Below are 14,665 nucleotides of genomic sequence, written 5' to 3'. Positions count from 1 at the left end.
CAGGGATTGACTCAAAGTGGAATGGAACCATTCAAAAACAGGGTATTTTTTCCATGTGATTAGAAAACACTACATGTGAATGCCATAAGCCTAGACCATTTCAGAGGAGAAATGTAATGTAATTATTTTTTTCTGTCTTTAAAATCACAATATTTGGTTTCAACAGTTTTCAATATTTCCCCTGATTTGGGAAATATACCTATATAACATATTAGGTTTATGACATGTGACACAACATAGATGAATGTTAAGTTTCATAATAATCTCAATTGAATAACATTATTTCTATGCACTGTAAGGTTATTAGGAGTGCACCTTGCTGTTTTCATCTTCGACAGATATTGTTAAGACAGTTTGACTGCAAAGCTCAAGGATTTATTAACATGGATCCCTGCTATCAGGGTGTAACAAACACTTGACCTGATTTTATTCATATGGGCAATGACATACTGATATTTTGGACAAACCCGGGATGTGTGTGTGTGTGTGCGTGTGTATGTTCGTGCTCGTGCGTGCGTCTCAACGTTGGCTCGTGAGCTCTCATTAACCGTTTGTTTGAGAGGGTTTGGTGGAGGGAGAGGAATATATATATATAAATATCTTCTCGCCAAGCGGTAGGTTTGTTTTAATTGACACTCACTAGGACTACGAGAAACAAGGAACAACCCCCATCTACCGGCAGAATCTCTGCTATCCTCTCCTCCTCCTCCTCTCCTTTCCTCTCTTCTACAGGCCCGCAACCTTTTCAACACAAGGTTGGTTTCTATACCAGGACAGCGCATTATCAGCCTGAAGGTAACCTCAACTTTCACCTGAATTACACATTTTCACACAATTATTCGATGTGCTATACATTATATGCACATGGTTGCTATTCCGAGGTGCGTGTACTAAAGTTGTGCGTGTGTGTAAGCTATAAGACGTTGCATTAATAATGACGGATATAGTGAGCCATATAACTGATCTTTGAGAAAGCCTATGTTGACGGATTGGCGATATTTCTTTCATTCACAAGGAAACAAAAGTCAGCATTGAGCCGCCCGTGGAATAGTTAAAATATAGCTGTCTTATCTGTCATTGTTCCGAATACAGTATGTTCGTGGTAAACATTTTGTTTGGAAGATATCAAGGTTGAAATTGAGAAGAGCTGCACAGTACAGTGAACTGCATGATTCTCAGTAAAGCCGCAGCAAAATAGTGAAAAGGCACGAGGGGGAAAACGGACTAAAAAGGAATTCATAGTAGCCTAAATGTGTTGCCAATTCTCAAATGTCATGATAAATAGTCTTCTGGAGCCACCAAATAATAGTAAAATATAGAGGAATTCTGACAGGAATGTAAATACTTTTGTTGGCTCATATATTTAATTTGATGTATATTATTCTTCACGAGACAAAACCCCGGCATGGTTAAGACAATGCAGAGATGAATTCAACGAAAAATATAAAAGCCAACTCGTTTAAAGACCAATACATTATTTTCGTAAATGGATAATTATATGTGTCGGAGTCATCATTATTGGCATTAGGCTCTAAATTGCATCATCAATGGGCAATTCTTTTAAACATCATATAGGAGACAATTACGCATTTATATAGTCTAAAGAAGAACCTGCTATAGGCCTATAGACTTGTGAAATAGGCCTAGCTATAAACTAAGAGGGGATAACGTTAAATATCGATCTAAGTTTAAAAAACGAAATGGGTTGTTTTCCATTTCAGAGATGAACACTGGGAGAGCTCGTGGATGCACTGACGCATTTTAATCCTTTTTCACTTGGATGAAATGTCATTGCTGGAGGCCAGGGAGACACATGCATCTAGGGGCTATGTAACATTTCCTATTCCTTCTGAAGAGGCTCAATGAAATAATAATAATAATAACATGGCTAATTTTATTTTCTCAAATAAATAAGTAACAACAGCTATAGCCTACATTTTGTATAAGCGTTTTTAAATTAGGTGGGCCACTTCTGCGTGTTCTATGCTCTCTTGGGACCGCATAATAAACACTTCAAGTAAATGTCACACTGAACTGCACGTTTCCCGTTTTTAGGTTTTCTTTGTCCAAGTGAAATTAATCCTGAGTGCCTTTTTTTTTTTACTTCAGTGGAATGAAACTGACAGAGCGCGAATTAACTCCGCTGCTGCTATATAGCACATCCACCTCCTTTAAAGTTTAGACATTTACGCGCCGTGTTATCTAGGGGGGCCCAATTAAACACACGACTTCTGATCCCCGCGACAAAATGGAAATGTAACAGGTCTTAAAATGATTGGCGTTGGCGTGAGGAAGCGCACCTGCAACTTCATGGAGCTTTGGGAAGTCTAATGGTCCGGACTGTAAGGAGAGTTATCTTTTGTCCTCTGAAACAAAACCTTAAAATCTCCCAGACGTGTTTTATTGTCTGTCAGGCCTCGGCCGGGAACTTAGGCACAAAACGACACACACATTCGTTCTAGATAATATAAATGACTTCTTCAACCACATGCTATACAAACAATAAAAATATTTTATGGAATTCAATATCTTGGATTAAGGTGCACAATTTAAATTTACAAAGAAACTAACCGATTTAGCTAATATAATGGGTGTGTGTTGTCACACATTGGAGAGAGAAGCCTGTCTGTCAGTGTAAAGTGATAGTTTGAGTACAGAATGTTTAATTGGAGAGACGAGGGACATGCTAATGAGTCAGTGGCGGATAATTAGTTTACGTTGATTTTAGGTTACTGTTTAATTAAGAGAGCATTGATCTGGCTTTAAAAGCAGTAATTAGGGCCTACGTTAGTTACACAGAATGCAGCCTACCACTGTCACTTCAACACATGCAGCTATATAACTCGACAATTCATATAAGCCAATGTCTTCTTAATTGGGATAGGCCTAACGTCTTTTGTTGGTTATCAGAAAAAGAGAAAAGGGCCTGGCATTTGTCCGTTTTAGAATGGGCCTATGTATTTGCCATGCACTCTTTGAGGCATATTTATCGTATATAGGTCTAAAATTATTTCGCAGGCCTACTTGTGTTTTGTAGGCTAAACTGGACATATGTTGGCTATGACACACACACATACACACAACATGTATTCTATAGTATTAATTAATCAGAATCCGGGTAAATTGAACCTTTTACCAATACAACTAATATTTTCAAAATCCAATCCAAAATGTTCAACTTCTTTTTTAAATTTTATAAACATGTTATAGCCTTACTTAGTTATTAGGCATACACAGCACGCTCACAGGTAAATGAGTATCACATTTAAAAATGCACGGCGGCAAAAAATACATGACAAGGAAAGGTATCACCCTCACACGACTGTTTCACTTAAGACGTGCTTTTCCACTAGACGTTTCACATAAAGTTATCGAATCAAATTCAGCAAGTGAGGCTACTGAAACTCCATATTACAGTTTATACAGATTAAAATTCGTTCAAATTACAATTCAATATCCAAGGTTTATCCTTCTAATTCAATCACACCAAGAGATTATGCAAATTTCACTAAACCGTATCGTGTCACTGCGATTTAGACTCCACTAATGTCTTCCGATAACTAAAACCTATAGAAAAGAAAAGTAATGAAAATGTCAATAACCAAAGTGTCTCTCTCCACGCTCTCGCAGCCAACATGCACCGCGGGTTAGAGGGGAGAGTGACAGCTCTTTGTTGGTGAATAGAAATCAGTGGCATAGAGAGAGGGAACGACTCCTCCTACCAAATTATCCAAACTGGGCAGGCTTTTGCACTCTTCACAAATAGGACACGGCTCTCCAACTCAGGCAGTCCCAATCTGACCTTCAAGCACACGGAACCCTATAACGTGAAATCGGCGCGGGACTGTCGAGAGAAAAACACCTAATCTAAACTTCTGCAATTTTAACCGTCCATCACCACCATCATCATCTGTGCATAAACTGGCCACCGCCAGATCAGCTGGACTATACTTATTTTTTTTTTTACAAAACATTCAGGGGAGAGGAAATAATTTCTTCCTGCCTTGATTTCTCCCCGTCCCTCATCTATCCACCACTTGCAGGGGAGGTGAGCTGAGTGTGTCTCTTGTTTGTTTGTGTGTGTGTGTGTGTGTGTGTGTGTGTGTTTGTGTGTGTGCCTGTCTAACAGTCTAACAGCAGAGCCAGTCGGATGCTCTGAGCCAACGGGACGCAGTGCTGTATATGGAAGTTGTGGGCTGCAAGGCAGAAGCGAGCAGTTGCACATTGCGTCGTTCAGGAGCGGGAGCCATGCTGTTCCACGGGATCTCCGGTGACCACATCCAAGGCATCATGGAGGAGATGGAGAGGAGATCCAAAACCGACTCGCGCCTTACCAAGGGCGTGCCGCTCAACGGAAGGGAATCGGTAAGAAAAATGAACTAAATTAAATGTTTTCTTTTCTTGTCCTGACATCCATGAAGATTACCACTTACATCCAAATGGGCATAACTGTTTAAATGCAAGGAAATGCTTTATGAAGCTGTAGTTGTGCTAAGATTGCTGCAAGAAATAATCACTCGAAAGAAAATTTTGGGTTTAATATTGCGTTTACAGGTTCCTATATGGACAAAAAAAACATTTTTTAAAGAACATGTATGTGTGTGGAAATGTTCGTATGTAATGCAAATACATTCAGTTATCAACTAAACTAAGTGAAAGTACATAAAGTAAAAATGACAATTATTACTCACATTTTGCCAAATTGTTACACAATTTATATTTTGAGCAAATAACAAATTGCTGTTATTGTTTATGTATATAATATATAGTCCTAATTAAACAGTTATTACATAGATAATAGTTTGGAAATTATTAGCATCTCTACATAATAATTTATTGTTATTATTATTATTATTAATTGTTGTTCTTTTGGCAGTAATGCTAAGTTATAGACGTGTGAAAGTAGGAGGACATAGCGCACCAGGCTGTCGATACAGCTTATTTTAAATGTGCAATGAAGCGCAATTAATTATTCTTTGTCATTGTAATACATTTATGTATACAGGCTCCATTTGTTAGATAAATTGAATGCAGTTACTCCCTAAACACAACCGGCCCTGCATGTTGACACATTTTCAGCTCCGCAGGAATTTCTTGGGATTGGCTTTAAAACCGAACTGTCATATATAGGCTACTTAAGAAAGTCTAACGATCTATTGATTTATTTTTAAGAAAATGGTGCATTGCTCATATTAGGCTAATATGTATTTTTCAGATATGTCACAGTTTTATCACACACAAGCCAAACCCCACATGGGAAGTATAGTCCCCACCACATGCGCAGGATGTGAGCCATGCATTTCCACATGTATTAATATTCCCCCCCTCTTCCAGACCATGCCTTCGATGGGACCGGAGAAGCCCGCGTTGTGTGCTGGCTGTGGAGGCAAAATCTCGGATAGATATTACCTACTCGCTGTGGATAAACAGTGGCACCTGCGGTGCCTCAAATGCTGTGAATGTAAACAACATTTGGAGTCAGAACTCACGTGTTTTGCCAAGGATGGCAGCATCTACTGCAAGGAGGATTACTACAGGTAAGAAAGCATACGGTTATGATTGGTTGTTTTTCTATAGGCCTAGTGAAATGATTGATTTTAATATTCGACGATTGAACACACGCTCTCTCTCCCTCCCTCACTCTCTTGTGTGTTTGGCATTAGGCCTGTCATACAAACTATTGTTAATGTCTGAAACGATAGATCTATAAACACAGGCCACAGAACATTTGAAATAGGCTATAGGTTAAATGTACGCACAGAAGGCGTATTGGTTCGATCAGCTATAGCTTTGGCATATTCAACAAGTCATACAAGGAAGGCCCCATATAATGAATCTACTACATGGAAATATAAATAGCTGTTAATAGCCAAGCAGCCTAAATATCAGAGGCAATCTGTCGTCTCTTGACCATGCTGCAAATGCGATATGTTATTATAGGCCTGCGGATGGAGGTTATGACATTACATGCAAACTGCTGAATAAAAACACAGTAAGAACATAGTTGTATTTTACGTAGCCACTCGCGGTGTGTGTTTGTGTTCCATTTTTTTCAATCCTGTTTTGAGTGTTTTAGACGTGTTATGTCTGGGCGTGTTTTTAAAGAATTGCGTCCTTGTTTCAGAAGGTTCTCAGTGCAGAGGTGTGCGCGCTGCCACCTCGGGATATCGGCATCGGAGATGGTAATGCGTGCACGGGACTCGGTGTACCATCTGAGCTGCTTCACGTGCACCACGTGCAACAAGACCCTGACCACCGGCGACCACTTCGGCATGAAGGACAGCCTGGTGTACTGCCGGGTCCACTTCGAGACCATAGCCCAGGGAGAGTACCCACACCCCGGCCTCAACTACTCCGAGCTGGCGGCTAAAGGCGGAGGTCTGGCGCTGCCTTACTTCAATGGCACTGGGACAGCTCAGAAGGGAAGGCCTCGCAAGAGGAAGAGCCCCGCCATGGGCATAGACATCGCCAGCTACAACTCAGGTGAGGAGACGGAGAGGAGTTGCTGGTCGGGAAGTTGTACGCACAGAAGGCTATTGCGCTGTTTGAAAATAACGTTAGGTGGGGATGTTTTGATTGAGGCCTATAACCTGTTAGGCTACATGCTAACTAACCAACCCATGACGAGCGCTGGTGAACTGAGTAGAAAAGATAATGTCGAATATAGAGATTTCATTAATTATTTGGCTTGATCCGTGTTTAAGGGCATAGGCCTCATCTCTGTAGTCCTACACCAAAAGCAATTTTAACCAAAAAAGGGGGGACACGAAAGAGAACAATTAGCCATTCCACACCTTGGAAGATGCCTACTTTGAATGTGTGCTCTGTTCATGAAGTAGCGTTTTTGTATTTCTCCTCTTTAGGCTAAATTGCATGCTGTCAAAATGATCAAAAATGTACCCCCAGTTAACCATTAGTTTGACTTTTATAGCCTAATTATGGCTCTCATTAGGTAATCGAATTTGTAAAATGGGTACACACATGAACTTGAACCAGTGACCTAAGCACGTGCAGGGGGTAAAAGTAATTTGGGCTCAACTATTTAAAATGTCGCCTTTCTTGGGGGAAATTGCCTCCTCGTTATACATTACAGGTAATTTTACAATTAAAAACTGGCATTGAAAACGTGAATGTTATCTAACCAACCCCGCGGCGTTTCTTTTGTAGTCGCTTTTTACAATTAGTGTCCGGTTGAGAAAGTTTGTCACTGTGTGCCAAATTTGTTCTGTTCTCCATGCATGGAGAGGAATACGGGTAATCTGCGTGTTAAATAATTGTTCTGCGTTAATTGAAGGTGATGTAGGAATCCCTGGCTTCCAACCACTGAATCATACTTGGAAGGTCAGCACAGTTCTCAGAAACAGAGTGAGTGAGATGGAGCGGGATACAAAAAAACAAAACAAACAAGCAACAAAATTACATCCTCTCCAGTATCTAACGTTATTAAAACAATAATTTGAATTGTTTTCATACGATACTTTTGTTATGTCCTCTAATATGGTCTATCCCAAGCCTAATATATTATGTTTATTGGACTACAGTATTTTGCTTTAATAACGACAAGGGTGGTGGTAATGGTTCTTTTCTCAAGACTATTTCATTTCAGAAACATGCCCATATGCCCCCTTAATTTGTTTTCTGTTTTGTATTTATGTTCAGCTGTAGATGTTGTGCTCTTTCCATATTTAAAACACTTTTGGTTGCACTGCAAAGACATATGATTGAATTTAGCTCTGAATTAAATCCTGCTTTTGTCCATAGCACTCAAAAAACATTCCATTAGGTATCATCAGAAATTGCCTGTCTTTCATAGTCAGTTTCGAGCAAAAATGTTGATATTGTCTATATCCGGTTTAATGTTTAGGTTCCATCGACTCTATATGCTTATAGCCTACGTCTTTAGATAATTATTCCATGCGGTCAGTCCCATGTCGACCTTGCAGTTGGAATACCGACTCAGCATGTTTTGTTAGCGACCCCTGGTGGGTAGTTGTAGAAATAAAGGCACTCAGCAAGCAATCATAGCTGAGGAAAATGGGATACCCAAGATTTAAAGATGTAGCTGTTATTTTATTGCAGTGCTTTTAAGATGCTTGTCTAACATGAATTAAGATGCATATTTGACATCTGAAAATAAGTGTTTTAAGTTACAAATTTCTGATGAAATATGAGTAGTAGTCTTGGACCATGGCCAAGATTCATTTGAAAAATACATAGATTCTGTAGCCCAGAGATATTTAATCCTAGGTTTTTCTGTGTTCATGTTTAGTTCTGTATCAACTAAACGTCTAGTTTAGGTCTGTGAAACCAGCACTAAAGTCTGTCATTTGAACTGTGTTTTGCATTTGCAGGGGGTGGAAATATCAAGATAGGTGTCTTGAATATATTAACAGCCTACTATAGCCTTTGCTCTCTTTTATTAGTCAGAGATTTAGAGATGACCACTTTAGCTAATAGGCCTATAGTAGAATGAGTAATGTCTGTTATAGGAATATGCATGTCTGCTGGATGTGTTGAAAATAATTGTCTTTTGATCATGGCATGACAATCAATTATTTTAAATATCTTTCAATAGACAGGACAGAATATTAGTATGGTGCATATTGGAAGTAGAGATTACATTTGAATGACAATACATTATTGCTTTCTTTAAGCACAGAGGAGTAGAAATGCTAGCTTGACCAAATTGAGGACTGATCAACTCCTACTGTAGATATGGATCTGCTTTACATACTTTCTAAGGGGCTTGTGTCCGTTACATTTTGAATAACTTGTGTTTTATTCAATTAAAGATTTAATTCAATCTTAACTGAAAATGATGGCCATTTATGCCTTTAATTCCTCTTCAATGGAATCATCATAACCTTATCCTAACCCTGATCGGATGTGTTGTCTTTCTATAACTTAACAACCTTGATTTTGGGAGTGCTGTCTATGTTGACAACTCAGGATTATATGTACGAGGACCAACAGCACCCCACTTTTTGTTTGAAGAATTATACTGCAATGCACACTTTACCACAGTATATCTGTTCTAACTTTGCACCCCCTCCTTCTCCTCCTCTTGGTCAGGTTGTAATGAGAACGATGGAGACCACCTGGACCGTGACCAGGCCTACCCTCCCTCCCAGAAGACCAAGCGCATGCGCACCTCCTTCAAGCACCACCAGCTCCGCACCATGAAGTCCTACTTTGCTATCAACCACAACCCCGACGCCAAGGACCTCAAACAGCTTGCCCAGAAGACAGGCCTCACCAAAAGAGTTCTACAGGTAAGCAGTAGCCATCGCCCTCATTTCTGACCTCTGACCTAGTATGACATCATCACTCTATATCCCCCAGTCCATTGTCTGTTCTCACATTTGACCATCAGTTCCATTCAAGTCCATTGAAATCATGTTTTTTTTATACAATTATTTTCATTGGTTTTCTACCGATGTTGTATGGAATGTTGTTAGGCACCAGCTTCCTTGATGTACTGTATGAAGGAGATGTATGGTATTTGTAGTGTTTAGGGTTTCTAGACATATAATTCATCCACGTATCACTCCCAATCTCCCTGGGTCAGTGGTGGGAAGAGTAATTTAAGAGAGAGTGCACAAGTCTGTAAGGATCTTTTACAAAATAAAAATACTCTTTCAGCTGGTCATTTCTCATTTGGTTTCTACTCCCTGAGCCCAAAATAATGGCGTCAAAAACAGTTTGTAGGTATTGTTCTTTACTCTTTCTACTCTACGGGGAGAGTCAGGTAGTGGACAATACTGTGATGTCATAACCATTGCATTTTATTAGAAAGAAAGGAGACAAAGAAAATAAGTTAATAAATTAGACATAAACATAAAGTAAAAGCCATTGGATTGGATTTGCAGGTATGGTTCCAAAACGCAAGAGCCAAATTCAGAAGGAACGTTTTGCGACAGGAGAATGGTAATGACAAGGCCGACGGCACGTCACTCCCGCCGCCCTCGTCCGACAGCGGCGCTCTGACGCCCCCCTCCAGTGCGGCCACACTAACAGACCTGACCAATCCCTCTATCACTGTAGTGACCTCCGTCACATCTAGTTTGGACAGCCATGATTCGGGGAGCCCCTCACAGACTACCTTGACAAACCTTTTCTAGCAAGCTCTACAACTCTAAGCTCTTAACTCATTTATGTTTTTTTTCCATAATTTGCATTTACATTTTTTTAAACACCTTTAAAGAAAACAGAGACAGTTCTGTGGATACAGGAAGTACTGTACTGTACCCAACAAAAAAGCAACAAGATCAACAAGAACAACTACAGCAACATTTAAACAGGAGGAAATTATGTTGATGTGTAGCATTTGCAACCGCTTGGCAGCTGTTTGTAGTCAACGTATTTAGTGATTGGTTTTGTGTAGAGGACATTTTGAATCTGGACGGCATTGAACAATTATGAACAGGGTTCAACAATCTTGGACAGAGCCCAAATGGAACTATTTAAAATGGGAAAAGTATATTATTTTTACTATATTTTATGTCATTTGGTTATTTGATTAAGTCTAAATTTATCCATCCCTGATAATTAATGTATTATTTACAGATCAATTAATTTAAAATCATTAATATTTTGCTCTAGAAATGTGTATGTTAGCACTATCCTATTTAAGACATATTTAGATATTTTGTTTTTTCAAAATTAAAATACATTCGCAGAATACGTTGTAAAATATAATTCAGAGTTATCCTGGACCTAACAAAACATTGGATTATTTTATGGATTAGTCATTCTAATCTCTAAATTGCACTGTAGACATTACAAGAACCCGGACAATTACAACTCAAATGCCAGGTGGCTGCTGTGACCTCAACATTCATTTTGTCTTGACACACCTCAACTGTGAAATAAATCAATAACAACGGAACAAATCTATAGATCTGTACAGTGGTAACTGTCAAAGATGTAATGCAGTAACATTGATATTAGAAAGAATTCCACAATAGAAATCAGTGAGTGAAATTCTGGATTGGGACACAGTTGAATCTGCACTGTTTGAAAGGATTGTTTCCATGACAGTGCACTTTTTCTAATCTGCTGGCCTAATTTTACATACCAACACACAAATGGATTTAAAAAAATAGTTTATCTGGATTCAACGTGCCCGTAGAATTTCTGTTAAATAAAATACTGCCCATCATTTTGCTCAGGGTAAAGAAGGGTTGATTAAAAAAAGGGAAAAGGGAGGAGGTTAAAAAGTGAGGGATGACAATGTGGCAGATTAGAGGCATAGAGCTGACAGAAACTTTACAATGACCTCAGAAAACTAGAGATAGTAGAAGACATGCAGCCAGTGGGACAAATAAATCATCCTCCATGTTCACGTTAGGCCATATTTATACTTTCTTTACGATCACTTGCCACTGAACAGACCAAAAACATGTTTCCCTCTCAATGAATTAAGAGAAAGAAAGAGAAGCAGTCCTTCTGCAGGGTTCTAACATTTTAAATGAGTATTTTGTTGTCTTCTGGGCCAGCTGTTTAAGGTCGTTGGCGTTGGGGTTGTGGTTGATAGCAAAGCAGGACTACATAGTGCGGATTAAGAGAAAGAAAGAGAAGGAGTTCTTGCTGCTGGGTTAAAACATTTTATTGTAATTGTCACTATTTGTTCTATTGTAGAACAAAGCGTTATTCTCAATCTACTTGATGAAGTAGATGCCTAACTCAGTTCTACTATGTGCCTTATGATATAACTTGGAAGAAAGTTTGTGAACTTCAGGATTATATGTGTTGTTTGTTAACTGATTCACATACTTGTGACGCCTCACTAGTTTTGTACTGTTTTACATCTTATTTCTGAAGATCTTTTTATGGTGTATCCTGTTAAAAGGGGGCAGCGATGTCATAGAAAGCGTTTGTGCACTCTTTCAGATATAGTTGGTTAATCCAAGAATCTTATAAATTGATTTTCGTGTTAATAGTTCAGTACAGTAAGTGTTCTATCAAGATTGTCCATGTTTCCCTGTTTCTTGATAAAGATGGTGTATAGAAACTATTTCCCCTTAAATATTTATGGACCAAACGGTTGTTATATATCTTATTAAATTTGTGTGAATAAAAATACTTTGCTTTAAATGAGTTTTTTATTTTTCATTACACTTGCCATTTTTGTGTTGTTCCTTAGATACTGTTTTATTTTTTACTCACATCAACAAATGAAAAAGCATTCAATGATTGATTGACCAATTCAAAACAAGCGTTCCACATTTTTACTCTTATTTTAATTTCCTATTTTATGGTGTTTACAGTTATAAAGTAATGCCCCATGGATTTGCACCTAAACCAAGTCGTCCAAAAATTCTGAAAATGGCTTTTTAATGCATGAATATGGCTATAACTTTTTAAAATTGAAAAAGGAATGCTGCAAAGCACACATTGATTGATATATCTATGTAGAGCTAAAGTGAAGAGTAAATGCAGACCCATAAAGCCAGGTTGCTCTGTAGTTAATATATTGTTACTCTATGATTTCTTTCAGGGAGAACAAATCTTGGGGCATTACAGCCAAACTTCCCGACGTTTGAAAATTCCCTAAAGTATTAAGAGAAGGGGAATTCCTCACCATTGAAGACAAAGACAATATTAGGATAAGACCATAGAATAGAGAAAAGAAAAAAAAAACATGTTTTAGTCCAAAACAACAAAATAAATATTTTAAACGTTTTTCTTGAACGTTTGAATCCAACTACAGAGGATAATAGTGTGTGATTACTGATATCCTTATGAAAAAAGACTTGACTGCTCTTTGTATTGGAATGCCATTCACACACAGTGAAATAAAGTTGTATAGTAACATAGTTGTATATAGCAGAGCAGCCTGGCAGCACAGGAGATACAATGGGATTAAAAGACAGCAGACCTTAAACAACACTACAGGACACTAACACACACAGACACACACCTACTCCCCTCCCTTACCCCACACACTCCTAACCCCACCCTCTACAGAATCGGCTTACTCTGAAAAAAGTTATTTTGTCACAAATGTAATTTTGTAAACACATGGCCTCCTTGAAACTGGCGAGCATGACGGCCATCAAACGGGCTGATGAAGAGGACTGCAGAATTGGCGCTTTGCGATCTGGCTTCACTAAGGAAAAGAGGAAGTAACAAAAAAAAAGATGAAAAAGATTCCCATTTTGCATGCACCTCATCTTGATAACATTATCCTTGAGATGTATTTTATTATTTTGTTTGATGCGTTGTATTTGTATCATTCATTGTCAGCTGTGAAATAAACCCTGTGAAAATCCTGTCCCTGATCATGCCCACATTTTATGGTGGAAAATGAAATGTCATTGTGAGGACATGGATGGATTGTAATGCTTGAAACCTATTTATGCATGTACATGACATTCAGCTAACCAAGGACAATATGAACAATACAATTATTATCCGATTTCAATATTGTGGTCATTCTTAGGTTCTTGGTTACTATGCAGCGTTACTTTCAATTACACAACCAGCCCATGTCATTCCTAAGTGTGTGATTACTAATAATACTGGAATTACATGAATTAGATGTAGAATTCAAGCTATTTACGATCTGTTTTCTGTTCAATTAAATTTTCTAAGTTCTGGATGGAGTCCATTCAGAATCCTGACAAATGTGGGCACTACATTTCATTCTAGAGATAAACAACAATTATATTTGACTACCCGCATCTCACGAATCACATTGCGAGGACTTTAGCAGCAACCTGATCCCACCGCCTTACCCTGGTTCCTTCAGTGTGGTGTACTTACTGCTCTATGATGAATGCTACATATCCATGTTAGGAAAGAGTGAGACAGAGGGGAGCAGAGGGCCGGGATTGGAAGGAGGAGGGAGGGGAACGGTGGTGCCACATGGGGCCTAGTAAAACAGCTCGCTGTTGAATTCCAACAACGTAGGAAACAGCAAACGCTACAGACAAGTCCAAGCCTAAACCTCACTCACTGGGGTGCCGGCCGTGCTGTTTTTCCATAACCGGGTGGTGGACGGTTTACACTAGCGAGCAGCAGGAAGTGGGATTGCAACATGACACAAACAAACAGTGTCGGCCATCTTGGATTCAGGAGATTCTGGACATCATCACAGCATCCTGCTGACTGACAAGAATGTGAAGGGATGGAGGTTGGTGACTGGAATGCTTCTTATTGTAACAATTAGTGTGCAAGTGTGTTTGTGTGTGTGGCAAGTAAAAGAAGTTCAGCTGTTAACTAGTTGTGTGTAAGACATGTGGTTTGTAGAATAGCTCAGATTATAATGGAGCATTGCACAGACTGCAGGTTCTTAAATACTAGTAGATTCCATTGTACAATTACATTCATTTTACAGTTGTCTCAAATATGCTTTGTCATTTTATTTCTATTTTCGGATTATTAAGCATTTTGCGAGGGATAAAATCCCTAAATCCCTTCAGATGAATGTTCCAACATCTAGTGGAAAGCCTTCCCAGAAGAGTGGAGGCTGTTATAGCAGCAAAGGGGGGACCAACTCCATATTAATGCTCATTATTTTGGAATGAGATGTTCGACGAACAGGTGTCCTGTCCACATACTTTTGGTCATGTAGTGATGTTGAATTTCTGGTTTCCTGATTAAATAAAATAGAAGAGTAGCCTGTTTGAATAGAAAGGGAACTATTTTGCTTTAGTGTTAT

At 38.8% G+C, this 14,665-nt stretch overlaps 1 protein-coding gene across 4 annotated transcripts; it reads left to right on the top strand.

The window, feature by feature from the left end:
* The first annotated feature begins 589 nt into the window (after nt 1-589).
* LOC112250993 (LIM/homeobox protein Lhx9) lies at nt 590-13,276 on the top strand. 4 transcript variants are annotated; one of them, XM_024421585.2, is made up of 6 exons: nt 590-795; nt 4,044-4,365; nt 5,335-5,537; nt 6,125-6,483; nt 9,073-9,272; nt 9,870-12,472. In XM_024421585.2, exons 2-6 carry the CDS (start codon nt 4,183-4,185, stop codon nt 10,119-10,121), a joined length of 1,197 nt encoding a protein of 398 aa, XP_024277353.1. In that variant the 5' UTR covers nt 590-795; nt 4,044-4,182; the 3' UTR covers nt 10,122-12,472. The 4 variants fall into 4 exon arrangements, with proteins under 4 accessions (XP_024277353.1, XP_024277363.1, XP_042177627.1 ...); XM_024421595.2 differs by lacking the exon at nt 590-795 and having other exon boundaries at nt 3,738-4,365; nt 6,128-6,483; nt 9,870-12,473; XM_042321693.1 differs by lacking the exon at nt 590-795 and having other exon boundaries at nt 3,742-4,365.
* Nucleotides 13,277-14,665: the final 1,389 nt, after the last annotated feature.

Source organism: Oncorhynchus tshawytscha, linkage group LG01 (genome assembly GCF_018296145.1).
Source record: "Oncorhynchus tshawytscha isolate Ot180627B linkage group LG01, Otsh_v2.0, whole genome shotgun sequence".
Taxonomy (NCBI): domain Eukaryota; kingdom Metazoa; phylum Chordata; class Actinopteri; order Salmoniformes; family Salmonidae; genus Oncorhynchus; species Oncorhynchus tshawytscha.
Note: the sequence above shows the minus strand (reverse complement) of the source record. Positions and strands in the feature narration are given on the sequence as shown.